Consider the following 16,335-nt stretch of genomic DNA (forward strand, 5'->3'; position numbering starts at 1 on the left):
AAACATAATTTATCTTCAATTTCAACTCTTTAAAATTCAAAATTCAACCGAAAAAAAAGAAGAGAAAAACTAGCTCATTTGAATCTTTTTGAAAATAGGTTAAAATCCAATCTGCACTTTGTTAGAATATATAACAAATTGGACCTAGCTTTATTTCTAACAAAGACAAATCATTATTTTTTTCTAGATTTTCCAGAACAAATTTTTTTAAAGAAATTCAAAAGACTTTGAAAAAAGATTAAAATTTGATTCTACAGATTTTTTAGATTTGCCAGAATATTTTTTTGAATTTTAATCATAAGTTTGAAGAAATATTTCACAAATATTCTTAGTCAAAAAAATAGAAGCTAAAATCAAGAATTAAATTAAAATGTATTTATTATTCTTTACAATAAAAAAAAAATACTTTAACATTGATTTTGAAATTGTCAGGAAAGAGGAGGAAGGAATTTCAAAGGTAAATATGTATATGTGTTTAAAAATCCTAAAATCATTTTTAAGGTTCTATTTCTTCTCAAATTGTCTTTCTGAAAGTTATAAGAAGCAAAGTAAAAAAATTGATGAATTTATTTAAACAAGTCATGACCAAGTCCTTAAAATATTTTCTTGGATTTTCAAATTCTATTTGATTTTTGTATCACTTAAAATTAAAAATGTCGAGCAAAGTGAGACCAGTTTGCTAGTAAATAAATACAATTTAAAAAATAGAGGTAGCTCACTGGTAAGTGCTGCTATTTGAGCTATTTTTAGAACAGGCCAGCGGGCGACTCATCTGGTCCTAACGGGCTACCTGGTGCCCGCGGGCACCGTGTTGGTGACCCCTGATTTAGGGAGTATAAACCGTTTTAATTATTCTGTAAAACTCAAACGAAGCTTGGAGAGATGAACGAAAAATCCATACGAGTAGAAACGCTATGGACAACTAGTAGACTAAACGGCAATTATACTTCCTGTTGAAAGCACTGCTGGTAAATGCAGAGAGCAAACTTTATGCCCGAATGCAGCTGGGATAGGCTCCAGCCCAAAGCAATAGAAATCCACACAATCTGCATCATTCTCAACAGTCATTCATCAATGTTTTGACTATCTCTATAAATCAAAGTCACTGTGGTGCTGTTTCTTACCAGGGACATCCTGAGGGAAACTCTGGCCGGTGATGAAGACTATCACAGAGACGAGTGGACCATGTTTGGGAACGAGGCAGAGAAGCTGGAGAAAGGTGTGATCAAGAACCAGCGTTTGCTACGCACTCGGGTGGACAAACTGGCCCTTCGCAATGAGGTAAACAATGCCATGAGCTCAAATACTGCTTTTAATTCAATGCCAAAAATCAGTGGTTCAAAACAAGGGAAAATTAAAGCTGCAAGCAGCGATGGACAGGACTGCTTTGGCTGCTGCCCCCGCGACGTGAGCCAGGTAGGAGATGGATGGATTAATTATTACACAGAAAAAAAGTTGTATACACAGGTGTTATACATCAGTCTCATAGTAATAACAGTTTTAAAGTGAGAGAGCCAAGAAGCCAAATATTTTAAAATGTTTTTCTGTGAGAGCCATATATTTTTTTTAATACTAAACACAACTAAACGCCTACATTTTTAAGAGCAACATTTCTAGACTACAATAGGTCTCTTATTCTTTGTAATAACATTGTTATTCTAAAGTTAACTGTGGAGGGGGGCGTGGCCTGCGGGCCTGCAGCGAAACGGGGTGTTGCCAGGATCAGCCTCGAAATCAGCGACAGGTGCGTAGATGGCCCATCTGGGCCTTGTTATCTAATCACCTGCCGCTCGGTGATAAGCAGCAGCCAGGAGGAGAGACGGGGTTGGAGCCAAAGCACAAGCGAGGACAAAAGACAATTGCTGGAAAGCAACTGAGAGGCTTATTGAAAAATAAAACAATATTGTAACCCTGAAACAGGCTCTCATGTCGGTGCTTGGTGGTCTGAAGAACCCCCAGGAGGGCAAGCCTTGCACTTACCAATAGTAAATAAATAACTTCCTACCATTAACGCAACTTCTTAAACAGGTGTGGTAGAAAACGGATGGATGGATTAAAAAAGCATGAGAATGTTTTATATTTTGAACATTATTTTTAACACTGATTACAAATGGAATTATTCATTACTTATCGTGTTAAGCAATGTCAGCTCGGATTTATCTGAGAGCCAGATGCAGTCATCAAAAGAGCCACATCTGGCTCTAGAGCCATAGGTTCCCTACCCCTGCTCTAATGCATCGTGAAAGGAATGCACTTGTTGTATTGAAGTGGGAATAGCAATCTTCCTGTTGATTTTAGTTGGGGGTGGTTAATGTATGAAATATAGGTCTCAGTGAGACCTTCATTGAGGTTTTTATTTCATGTGTGTATGACAGTCCTACAGTGAGTTAGAAGCAGTTTTGTCCGAGCAGGAAGCCGCCATTTTGTGACAGAAGTAGCACAACAGCCCAAGCGCACCGGTTCTTTGCGAGCTCATAAAATCCAAACCGGGGTAATAATTTAAACTCTTTCATTCAATTTTAATCAGAAGGGTTCTGTGTTTATTTGAAGCCAAAGGGACAAACGGCCTTGGAGGATATAATGTTTGAAAAAGAGCGACATTTTTTCGCCAACTTTTGTATTGAAGGGGGAATTTCAAACTTCCTGTTGATTTTAGCCGAAGGATGTCAGTGTATGAAATATAGGTCTAACTGAGACCTACATAGAGGTTTTTGTTTCATGTTACTGCAACATTCCTACTGAAAGTTGGACTGTTTTGTCTGTGTTTTATTTCGAAGGGGCGCTAGAGCGCAATTTTGGGGTTTGTTTTTTTTGAGTAGATCACAATTTTTGCCAGTCCTGATGTGTGTGTCCAGTTTGGTGAGTTTTAAAGCAAGTTAAGTAGGTCAAATTACAGCTCAAAGAGACAAAGGTGCCATCATCTAGGACCAAAACCCTTAAAACAAGTAAAAGAATCCAACATAAAATCTGCTTAGTGAGAATAATTATCTTATCAGACAGAAAATTAGCAAATGTCACCCTTATTTGAGATATTTAATCTTACTTAGATTTCAGTTTTTGCAGTGTTTGCCCAACATGACTAAACATCTTCATTATTTGGTATTTTTCATTCATGTTTTTCCCAAGAGAGAATAATAATTTAAAATGGAAGGATAGATGTTCTAATTTTCTATCAGCTACGGACATCTATTTATTTATATTGCGGTGTCAAATCCAATCAAAATCAGCTCGGTAACTCATGCATAATTCCACAGACGTGCGAAACTCCGCCATATACGGTGTTTAAATATGTATTTTCTGGCTATTTTTGAAGGTTCCTCAGTAAAAACGTAATTGATTCTCCAAGTCGCAAAACATGAATTTTTATATGGTCCTGCTTGTAAACTATGACCACTGTGCGTACCTCAGCCTTCCCGGTAAGGTTTATTCAGATCCGCCCATAGTTCCTTAAGGCTCTGGATGCTGTGGGGCTGTCTTGGTTGACAAGACCCTGCAGCATCGCGTGGACATCGGGGGCAGTACCTCTGGATTGGCAGACCGGGGTGGTGGTCCCTCTCTTTAAGAAGGGGGACCGGAGGGTGTGTTCCAACTATCGTGGGATCACACTCCTCAGCCTTCCCGGTAAGGTTTATTCAGGTGTACTGGAGAGGAGGCTACGACAGATAGTCGAACCTCGGTTTCAGGAGGAACAATGTGGTTTCCGTCCTGGTCGTGGAACTGTGGACCAGCTCTATACTCTCGGCAGGGTCCTTGAGGGTGCATGGGAGTTTGCCCAACCAGTCTACATGTGCTTTGTGGACTTGGAGAAGGCATTCCACCTTGTCCCTCGGAAAGTCCTGTGGGGAGTGCTCAGAGAGTATGGGGTACCCGACTGTCTGATTGTGGCGGTCCGCTCCCTGTATGATCAGTGTCAGAGCTTGGTCCGCATTGCGGGCGGTAAGTTGGACACGTTTCCAGTCAGGGTTGGACTCCGCCAAGGCTGTCATTTGTCACCCATTCTGTTCATAACTTTTATGGACAGAATTTCTAGGCGCAGTCAAGGCGTTGAGGAGTTCCGGTTTGGTGGCCATGGAATTAGGTCTCTGCTTTTTGCAGATGATGTGGTCCTGATGGCTTCATCTGACGGGGATCTTCAGCTCTCAATGGATCGGATCGCAGCCGAGTGTGAAGTGACCGGAATGAGAATCAGCACCTCCAAGTCCGAGTCCATGGTTCTCGCCTGGAAAAGGGTGGAATGCCATCTCCAGGTTGGGGGGGAAGACCCTCCCCCAAGTGGAGGAGTTCAAGTACCTAGGAGTCTTGTTTATGAGTGAGGGAAGAGTGGATCGTGAGATCGACAGGCGGATCGGTGAGGCGTCGTCAGTTATGCGGACGCTGTATCGATCCGTTGTGGTGAAGAAGGAGCTGAGCCGGAAGGCAAAGATCTCAATTTACCGGTCGATCTACGTTCCCATCCTCACCTATGGTATTGAGCTTTGGGTCATGACCGAAAGGATAAAATCACGGGTACAAGCGGCTGAAATTAGTTTCCTCTGCCAGGTGGCGGGTCTCTCCCTTAAGGATAGGTTGAGAAGCTCTGTCATCCGGGAGGAGCTCAAAGTAAAGCCGCTGCTCCTCCACATCGAGAGAAACCAGATGAGGTGGTTTGCGCATCTGATTAGGATGCCACCCGAACACCTCCTAGGGAGGTGTTTAGGGCACTTCTAACCGGTAGGAGGCCGCGGGGAAGACCCAGGACACGTTGGAAAGACGGTCTCCCGACTGGCCTGGGAACGCCTCGGGATCCCCCGGGAAGAGCTGGATGAAGTGGCTGGGGAGAGGAAAGTGTGGGCTTCCCTGTTTAGGCTGCTGCCCCCGTGACCCGACCTTGGATAAGTGGTAGGAGATGGATGGATGGATGGATGGAAGCTGTGTTATCTTACTGATCATTTAGGACCAAAAACCTTAAAACAAGTAAAAGTCTCTAACATAAAATCTGCTTATTGAGAAGAATTATCTTATCAGACAGAAAATAAGCAAATATCACCCTTATTTGAGATATTTAATCTTTTCGGTTTTTGCAGTGTACAGTGGAAAAAAAATTATAATAAAAATAAATTTGAAAAAGACATGCTACTCTGTCCCCTCTGCTGTTTCCTATTTTTCCCATCGACACAGGCGAATGCAAGTCTGTAAATACATCCCGTCAAACGTATCACCGTCACACCCATGCCCATGTGACCAGTAACTCCCTCATCCCAGGCACAACCAGAATTGGTCCGTATAGCAGGCGCCCCGGGTTATAAGGTGCACTGTCGAGTTTTGAGGGGAAAAAAGGGTTTTTAAGTGCACCTTACAGTCTGTAAAATACGGTAATTGCTTTCCAAAGTATGTCTATTTCATTTAATTACTAGGGACCGATGTCCCTTTGACACAGAGGACCCTTTGAATTTCTAAATGTTTATTGTTGTTGTTGTTGTTGTTATTATTATTATTATTATTAATATTTATTATTATTTGACGCCCTTAACATGCTTCAAAACTCAACAAATTTGACACACACATCAAGACTGGCAAAAATTGCGATCTAATCAAAAACACCAAACCCCAAAACTAAAAATTGCACTTTCGCCCCCCAGGCAGACAAAACTGTCTGTAACTTCCAGTAGCAATGTCGTAGAAACATGAAACGAAAACCTCTATGTAGGTCTCAGTTAGACCTATAGTTCATGCACTCATACCTCTCAGCTAAAATCAACAGGAAGTTTGCAATTCCCCCTTTAATACAAAATATGGCTAAAAAAAAATTCACTTTTTTTTCAAACATTATCTCCTCTGAGGCCGTTTGTCGTTTCCGCTTCTAATAAACACAGAAGAGAGATTGAACCCTTCTGATTAAAAGTTGATGAAAGAGTTTTAATTACTACCCCGGTTTGGATTTTATGAGCCCGCAAAGTACCGGTGCGCTGTTGAAGTTGCGCTAATGTTGTAATGTTGTGCTGGAAACAAAGTTTCTTTGTACTTGTGCAATGACAATAAAGACCTATCCTATCCTACAAGATGGTGGATTCCTGCTTGGCTTCCTGCTCATACAAAACTGCCTTTAACTCACTATAGAAATGTCATACTCACATGAAACAAAAACCTCAATGTAGGTCTCACTGAGACCTATATTTCATAGACTGACAATCTTCAGCTAAAATCAACAGGAAGTTTGCTATTCCCCCTTCAATACAAAAGCTCCACTCCATTCACAATGCATTAGAGTCTCAAAATGGCGGCACCAAGGCGTCCTTATTTAAATGCCCATGCCACTTTACAACTGTTATTACTATGAGACTGATGTATAACACGTGTATACAACTTTTTCTCTGTGTAATAATCCATCCATCCACCCAAGCTGTCCCGTCTATCGCTGCTTGCAGCTTTAATTTATTCTTAAAATTGGTCATAATATTTTAAAGTGTGTACAAGTACTTTTGAGCACATTCGACAATACTGGTAAAAGAATGACAACTGTGGTCATTTTAGTCCCATGGTATGAAATGTTCATGTCACTGCCTCCCTACTTCAGGCCCAAAAAAAAGCGTCGGAGCACTTGAGGTACCTGGAGCGTCTGAGTCAGAAGGTGCCAGACTTTGCCGTCCCCCTGAGGGCCCACACTGTCTGGGAGGACATGACGGTCCAACTGTCCTGCGTAGTCCAAGGCTGTCCACCCCCAGAGATCACATGGTAGGGAGTGACTGCTAAAGGGGAACATTATCAGCAGACCTATGTAAGCGTCAATATATACCTTGATGGTGCAGAAAAAGGACCACATGTTTTTTTAACCGATTTCCGAACTCTAAAAGGGTGAATTTGGCGATTTAAACGGCTTTCAATTGTTCGCCTGTCTTCGCGATGACCTTTCACCCGTGACGTCACAACGGGAAGCAATCCACCATTTTCTCAAACACATTACACACCAAGTCAAATCAGCTCTGTTATTTTCCGTTTTTTCGACTGTTTTCCATGCCTCGTCGGTGTGTTGTCGGAGGGTGTAACAACACGATCAGGGACGGATTCAAGTTGTCTTACGTGGAGTGTGCATTGATTAGCACGGCATGCTAATCGATGCCAACATGCTATTTTTAGGCTAGTTGTATGTACATATTGCATCGTTATGCCTCATTTGTAGCTATATTTGCATCCATACTTTCCCTCCACCCACATTTAATGCCAAACAAACACATACCAATCGACAGATTCAAGTTGCACCAGCGGTCAAAAGATGCGAAAGTCCCTCGTTTGTTCTGCACATTTTACCGACGATAGTGATGCTACGAGAGAGATGTGTGGATATCCTGCGACACTCAAAGCAGATGCATTTCCCACGATAAAGTCAACGAAATCACAAAGGTGAGTTTTGTTGATGTTATTGACTTATGTGCTAATCCAGGGGTCAGGAACCTTTCTGGCTGAGAGCCGTACAAGGCAAATATTTTACAAGTATTTCCGTGAGAGATATTAAGTTATTTTTTTAAGACTGAATACAACTAAATATGTGCATTTTTTAAGTAAGACCAACATTTTTAGAGTATAATAAGTCGCTTATTCTTTTTAATAACGTTGTTATTCTGAAGCTAACCAACAATAAATAAAATCCTTCTTACCATTAATGCGACTTCTTGAACAGATGGATGGATTAAAATGCATGAGAATGTTTTATATTTTGAATGTTATTTTTGACAATGTGATTAACAGCGGAATTATTCATTACTTACCGTGTTAAGCCATGTCAACTAAGATTGATCCGAGAGCCAGGTGCAGTCATCAAAAGAGCCTTTGGCTCTAGAGCCATAGGTTCCCTACCCCTGTGCTAATCAGACATATTTGGTCACGGCATGACTGCCAGTTAGGCAATGCTAACGTGGTATTTAGGCTAGCTGTATGTACATTTGTAGCTATATTTGCATCCAGCCTTTCCCTCCACCCACATGTAATGCCAAACAAACGCTTACCAATCGATGGATTTAAGTTGCTCCAGTGGTCAAAAGATGCAATCGTTGGTTAGAAAGCGATCGCAGAATAGCTTCAGTTTCTTCTTCAATTTCGTTTTCACTATCTGCCTCCTCATTTCAATACATGCGTAATCTGTTGAATCGCTTAAGCCGCTGAAATCCGAGTCTGAATCCGAGCTAATGTCACTATATCTTGCTGTTCTATCCGCCATGTTTGTTTGTATTGGCGTCACGCAGTGACGTCACAGGAAAATGGACGGGTGGATTTACAGATAGCGAAAATCAAGCACTTTAAAGCCTTTTTCGGGATATTCCATTATGAGTAAAATTTTGAAAAAAACTTCGAAAAATAAAATAAGCCACTGGGAACTGATTTTTATTGGTTTTAACCCTTCTGAAATTGTGATAATGTTCCCCTTTAAAGCACTTTTATGGACATTGTTTGTTTTGTCAAACATGTGCAAGTGTGTATGAACAAAATGAAGAAACCCTTTTCCCTTACCTGTGTCTTCAGGTTTAAAGACGGCGCTCCACTGAGAAGGCCAGAGCTACCGTGGAACTATGGTCTCCAGCAAGCCTTTGGTCTTAATACCCTGGAGATCAGACGGTGTTATATTTAGTAACGCACATTTTTTTTTCCTTTTGAGTCCTGTTTAAAAATAGCGACAAAGCATGTATTGTATCTCCTCAGGTGCTCTCCTGGTGATGGTGGTGTGTACAAAGTGGTGGCCAGGAGTCCCTGGGGTGAAGCTATGACCTTTGCCACCCTTGTAGTCAATTGTGAGTCATCCTAAAAATTCAAGATGTGATGTTTGCGAACAAATTTGAGAGCCCTAAAGTGTGTGTGTGTGTGTGTGTGTGTGTGTGTGTGTGTGTGTGTGTGTGTGTGTGTGTGTGTGTGTGTGTGTGTGTGTGTGTGTGTGTGTGTGTGTGTGTGTGTGTGTGTGTGTGTGTGTGTGTGTGTGTGTGTGTGTGTGTGTGTGTGTGTGTGTGTGTGTGTGTGTGTGTGTGTGTGTGTGTGTGTGTGTGTGTGTGTGTGTGTGTGTGTGTGTGTGTGTGTGTGTACGGACCGGTTAAATCAGGGGTGTCCCAACTTTTTCCACTGAGGGCTGCACACGGAAAAATGTAAACATGCAGGGGGCCGTTTTGATGTTTTTCCATTTTCAAATCATTACAATATATATGGATTTATTTATTTTATTTTTTTCTACCTTTAGGGCTCCCGGGGTCCATAAAGGGTCTCAGTAAATACCATGTTAAAAATAAGTCAAAATATTATTTTTATTTTTTTATGTAAGGCTTACGGTAAATCTCTATCAACTTCAGGTTTACATAAAGTGGAAAAAAAAAGGTTTTTGGGGTTTTTTTTGTAATAAAACTTAAATACAGTGGGGCAAAAAAGTATTTAGTCAGCCAGCGATTGTGCAAGTTCTCCCACTTAAAATGATGACAGAGGTCTGTAATTTTCATCATAGGTACACTTCAACTGTGAAAAAAAAAATCCAGGAATTCACATTGTAGGAATTTATTTGTAAATCATGGTGGAAAATAAGTATTTGGTCAACCATTCAAAGCTCTCACTGATGGAAGGCTGTTTTGGCTCAAAATCTCACGATACATGGCCCCATTCATTCTTTCCTTAACACGGATCAATCATCCTGTCCCCTTAACAGAAAAACAGCCCCAAAGCATGATGTTTCCACCCCCATGCTTCACAGTAGGTTTGGTGTTCTTGGGATGCAACTCAGTATTCTTCTTCCTCCAAACACCACGAGTTGAGTTTATACCAAAAAGTTATATTTTGGTTTCATCTGACCACATGACATTCTCCCAATCCTCCGCTGTATCATCCATGTATCCATTTTGGTATAAACTCAACTCGTGTTTGGAGGAAGAAGAATACTGAGTTGCATCCCAAGAACACCAAACCTACTGTGAAGCATGGGGGTGGCAACATCATGCTTTGGGGCTGTTTTTCTGCTAAGGGGACAGGACGATTGATCCGTGTTAAGGAAAGAATGAATGGGGCCATGTATCGTGAGATTTTGAGCCAAAACTTCCTTCCATCAGTGAGAGCTTTGAATGGTTGACCAAATACTTATTTTCCACCATAATTTACAAATAAATTATTTAAAATTCCCACAATGTGAATTCCTGGATTTTTGTTTTCACATTCTGTCTCTCACAGTTGAAGTGTACCTATGATGAAAATTACAGACCTCTGTCATCATTTTAAGTGGGAGAACTTGCACAATCGTTGGCTGACTAAATACTTTTTTTGCCCCACTGTATGCAGTATTTCCCCCATTGCCCAAAACATTCAGGAAACAATGTTTGATCTGAAGTAACTAGAGCCTTAAAAAGATCAATAATTCAAGACAGTCCATCTTCTTCTGTCACGCAGCATACCGAGGAGCCGCAGCCGGTGGCGACGATTCCAGGACTCGCGGTAAGCGCCACGGAAAAGGGTCCGTAACCTTGATTGATTGATCGAAACTTTTATTAGTAGATTGCACAGTACAGTACATATTCCGTACAATTGACCACTAAATAGTAACACCCCAATAAGTTTTTCAACTTGTTTAAGTCGGGGTCCACGTTAATCAATTCATGACACATGATAAACGTTAATCAATTCATGGTATGCACAATTGAAAAATCAATTGAACATCATCCATCCATTTCCTACCGCTTGTCCCTTTTGGGGTCGCGGGGAGGTGCTGGAGCCTATCTCAGCTGCATTCGGGCAGAAGGCGTAGTACACCCTGGACAAGTCGCCACCATAACACAGGGCCAACACAGATAGACAGACAACATTCACACAATTAGTTTGGCTGGAACATCAAAGGGATGAAAGTAATTGTTACTATATTTTGTCATTTTTAATTATTTGATTTCTTAAACCTTAACAAAGAAGTACATGTCTTCAACTCATCACTGAGCTTGTTCCAACATTTACAAGTAAAACTGAAATACATTTGTATTTTATATTCCTTCTTACTTTACCTATTTCATAAATCAATATCCCCCGTAAATGATAGTTTTCTATTCTCAATTGAAATAAGCGAATAATTGAAGCTGAAAGGCTGTTGTTCTTTACTCCAAACATCATTTCCATTGTTTTTAAAAAGACAATATCTGAAAATGTTGACACAATAGAACTTATAAATAATGGATTGGTATGTTCATAGTAGCACACTTTGTGTGTTATTCTAATGACCCTTTTTTGAAGTTTAATTACTGGGTTTGTTTGTTTTATAAACATTTCCCCAAACGTTTACACAATATGTTAAATATGGAAAAATAAAAGAATAATATAACATATGCAGCATACTTGCCACCCTTGAGACCTCCAATTTCCGGAGGTGTGTGTGGAGGGAGGGGGGCGTGGTTGGGGCGGGGGCGTTTTTGGGGGCGTGGTTAAGAGTGGGGGAGTATATTTACAGGTAGAATTCACCAAGTCAAGTATTTCATATATATATATATATATGTATGTATATGTATGTATATGTATGTATATGTATGTATATGTATGTATATGTATGTATATGTATGTATATGTATGTATATGTATGTATATGTATGTATATGTATGTATATGTATGTATATGTATGTATATGTATGTATATGTATGTATATGTATGTATATGTATGTATATGTATGTATATGTATGTATATGTATGTATGTATGTATGTATGTATGTATGTATGTATATATGTATATATGTATATATGTATATATGTATATATGTATATATGTATATATGTATATATGTATATATGTATATATGTATATATGTATATATGTATATGTGTATATGTGTATATGTGTATATGTGTGTATGTGTGTATGTGTATATGTGTGTATATGTATATGTATATATATGTATATATATATATATATATGTGTATATATATATATATATATATATATATATGTATATATATATATATATATATATATATGCGGTCGACACGTCACTCAGGTCCACATGGAGCTGGAGGGGGCGTGGCCTCCAGCTCCGCCTGAATTTCGCGAGATTTTCAGGGGAAAATTTGTCCCGGGAGGTTTTCGGGAGAGTCGCTGAATTTCGGGAGTCTCCAGGAAAATATGCAGACATGTCTTATTCAGCATGTTTTACTTTATAAAGAATAGCGATCAATTTGGATATTTCTCCCTTTATATATTCAATATGTGGTTTCCAACATAATTTTTGATCAATCATTATTCCCAAGAATTTAGTTTCATATATGCTATCAATTTCCACTAGATTTGATTTTAATTTTGCTTGGATAGAAATCATGTAGGTAGATAACATGTAGATATGTAACATGTAGATATGTAACATGTAGATATGTAACATGTAGATATGTAACATGTAGATAAATAACATGTAGATAAATAATATGTAGAGAAATAAAATGTCTATAGAGAACATGTAGATAAATAACATGTTGGTAGATAACATGTAGATACACAATATGTAGATAAATAACATGTAGATACATAACATGTCGGTAGATAACATGTAGATAAATAACATGTAGCTACATAACATGTAGATACATAACATGTAGATGCATAATATAATATGTAGATAAATAACATGTCGGTAGATACATAACATGTAGATACATAACATGTAGATAAATAATATGTAGAGAAATAAAATGTCGATAGAGAACATGGAGATACATAACATGTAGATACAAAATATGTAGATAAAAAACATGTCGGTAGATAACATGTAGATACATAACATGTAGATAAATAATATGTAGAGAAATAAAATGTCGATAGAGAACATGTAGATAAATAACATGTTGGTAGATAACATGTAGATACACAATATGTAGATAAATAACATGTCGGTAGATAACATGTAGATACATATTATGTAGATAAATAACATGAAGATACATAACATGTAGCTACATAACATGCAGATACATAATATGTAGATAAATAACATGTAGATACATAATATGTAGATAAATAACATGTCGGTAGATAACATGTACACACATATTATGTAGATAAATAACATGAAGATACATAACATGTAGCTACATAACATGCAGATACATAATATGTAGATAAATAACATGTAGATACATAATATGTAGATAGATAACATGTCAGTTGATAACATGTAGATACATAACATGTAGATAAATAACATGTAGATAAATAACATGTAGATACATAACATGCAGATACATAATATGTAGATACGTAACATGTAGATACATAATATGTAGATAAATAACATGTAGATACATATGTTTGTACATAATACGTAGATAAATAACATGTTGGGAGATAACATGTACAGTAGATACATATGTAGATAAATAACATGTAAATACATAACATGTAGATACGTAACATGCAGATAAATAACATGTTGGTAGATATCATGTAGGTACATAATATCTAGCTAAATAACATGTAAATAGATAACATGTAGATATGTAACATGTAGATAAATAACATGTTGGTAGATAACATGTAGATACATAATATGTAAATAAATAACATGTAGATACATAACATGTAGATACGTAACGTGCAGATAAATACCATATTGATAGATAACATGTAGATACATAACATGTAGATACATACATGTAGATACGTAACATGTAAATAAATAACATGTAGATACATAACATGTAGATACATAACATGTAGATACGTAATATGTAAATAAATAACTTGTAGATACGTAACATGTAGATACTTCATTTGTCCTTGCACCACTGAACACCACAAATGTAGTTTTCTTTTCATTTAATGATAACATATTATATCAAACCATTTTTTTAGCTGAATCAACTCAGCTTCTATTATCCTCAACACTTCCTTCAAGTCTCCTGAAACATTTTGGTATATGTGGACAACCCTGGAAAGGAGACACAACATTGAGGCTGAAGAGCTGCAGGTGGTCCTCCCCTAGCTGCTTTATGTAAAGTGTAGGACAAATAGGAAATCTTGAGGGCCAAACCAAAGTCAACAGAGCTAAGTATGGAGAATGTGGATGATGGAGTGTGCAGATACTGGATGTTAAACAAAAGCACAATCCAGGTCTGTGCTTTCAGTGATGTAGTTATTTGCTCTGCTCGCTCTCTTTCCTGTCTCGCCTCAGCCAGTTGCCTCGGTGAGTAGATCGAGTTGATTAATTCCCTGTTCATCATTCCTCAGACGATCAATGTTTCATACGTGCATGATTCTATATCAGGGGTGTCCAAACTTTTTCCACTGACGGCCACACACTGAAAAATCAAAGCAAGCTGGGGGGCATTTTGATATTTTTTCATTTAAAAACCAATACTATAAATGTATAAAAAAAAAAGTCTACATTTAGTTCTTCACTCAGGCTTGACCTTGGTAAAGCCAAAGGGTTTTGGTCAAAAAAGTATAAAAAAAATTATCATTATTTAGTATTATTATTATTAATATTCAAAGTTTAAATCTCTCGATCAACATTAAGTCTACCTGTCAAAAACGCGTTTTAAGTTTGTCCATCTACACGCACATTCACAGTACAAACATACACATACTGAACATATACAGTGGGGCAAAAAAGTGATTAGTCAGCCAGCGATTGTGCAAGTACTCCCACTTAAAATGATGACAGAGGTCTGTAATTTTCATCATAGGTACACTTCAACTGTGAGAGACAGAATGTGAAAAAAAAAAATCCAGGAATTCACATTGTAGGAATTTATTTTTAAATTATGGTGGAAAATAAGTATTTGGTCAACCATTCAAAGCTCTCACTGATGGAAGGAGATTTCGGCTCAAAATCTCACGATACATGGTCCCATTCATTCTTTCCTTAACACGGATCAATCGTCCTGTCCCCTTAGCAGAAAAACAGCCCCAAAGCATGACGTTTCCACCCCCATGCTTCACAGTAGGTTTGGTGTTCTTGGGATGCAACTCAGTATTCTTCTTCCTCCAAACACGAGTTGAGTTTATACCAAAAAGTTCTATTTTGGTTTCATCTGACCACATGACATTCTCCCAATCCTCTGCTGTATCATCCATGTATCCATTTTGGTATAAACTCAACTCGTGGTGTTTGGAGGAAGAAGAATACTGAGTTGCATTCCAAGAACACCAAACCCACTGTGAAGCATGGGGGTGGAAACATCATGTTTTGGGGATTTTTTTCTGCTAAGGGGACAGGACGATTGATCCGTGTTAAGGAAAGAATGAATGGGGCCATGTATCGTGAGATTTTGAGCCAAAACCTCCTTCCATCAGTGAGAGCTTTGAATGGTTGACCAAATACTTATTTTCCACCATAATTTACAAATAAATTCTTTAAAATTCCTACAATGTGAATTCTTGGATTTTTTTTTCACATTCTGTCTCTCACAGTTGAAGTGTACCTTTGATGAAAATTACAGACCTCTGTCATCATTTTAAGTGGGAGAACTTGCACAATCGCTGGCTGACTAAATACTTTTTTGCCCCACTGTATATGATTTGCCTGAGAAGCTGGACAGGACAAAAAAATAAAAAGTTTTAAACATTTAAGTTATATGTGTCACACCTATGGATCTTGTTTTGTCATGTTATGTTTTGATTTTGGACATTCAGTCACGTTTTGCACTTCCTGGTTTTGTTTGTTTCCATGCCAACCTATTAGTTTCCACCTGGTCCCCTTAAGTCGCCTCCCGATCCTCAGCCTCTCATACCTGTTTTCTATTACCACAGCCAGTACTTAAGTCATTTGCTTTCTGTTCATCATTCTGGGAACTTTGCTATTTGCATTCTGCTTCATGCCTTCACGATTACCTGCTACGCACCCTGCTATCCATGCCCCTTGTTTCGGTCACAGTGAGTGTTTTGGTTTTAGTTGTTCATAGTTCTGCCACAGTGCAAGTTTATAGTTTATCGTCTTTCATGCCATCGAGCAGGTGTTTTGTTTTCCTGTTCGTATTTCTGTAGCCAAGTTTTGTACCTCTTTGTGAGCGCCCTTAGTTCGATTATTTTTGTATTTAGTATTCAAATAAACCATGTATTTACACTCCCGTTTGGCTCGTCCCGTATCCTCTCTGCATCGAAAGAGTCAACCAAGTCCAAGCCTGACAGTATGCCCTTTTTGTCAAAGAAGAACCCAGGTTTTTTTAATGGAAAAAATCACCTAATATGCAATATTTTCCCCCGAGTAAATTTTAAAGTGGAATGTTTGATATTGTAAAAAATAATTGGAGCCTTAAAAAGGTCAATAACTCATAACAACATTGACATTTTTTGAGAAAAAAAAATCCCACTAAAATTATTGGGGATCCAATAAAGTGTTGAAAAATGAATTATATATATTTTTTTTAATGTTTAC

General features: G+C 38.3%; 1 protein-coding gene across 1 annotated transcript in view; it reads left to right on the plus strand.

Annotated features, from left to right (window-relative positions):
- myom3 (myomesin 3) overlaps positions 1 to 16,335 on the plus strand; it is a 279,260-nt gene that overhangs the window by 49,384 nt on the left and 213,541 nt on the right. Inside the window, exons 5-9 of the mRNA XM_061915173.1 lie at positions 1,128 to 1,281; positions 6,554 to 6,711; positions 8,494 to 8,586; positions 8,671 to 8,759; positions 10,384 to 10,428. Of these exons, the coding sequence (XP_061771157.1) occupies positions 1,128 to 1,281; positions 6,554 to 6,711; positions 8,494 to 8,586; positions 8,671 to 8,759; positions 10,384 to 10,428 (539 nt within the window). The remainder of the gene's footprint in view (positions 1 to 1,127; positions 1,282 to 6,553; positions 6,712 to 8,493; positions 8,587 to 8,670; positions 8,760 to 10,383; positions 10,429 to 16,335) is intronic.

Source organism: Nerophis ophidion, linkage group LG11, assembly GCF_033978795.1.
Source record: "Nerophis ophidion isolate RoL-2023_Sa linkage group LG11, RoL_Noph_v1.0, whole genome shotgun sequence".
In the NCBI taxonomy this organism is placed as follows: Eukaryota; Metazoa; Chordata; class Actinopteri; order Syngnathiformes; family Syngnathidae; genus Nerophis; species Nerophis ophidion.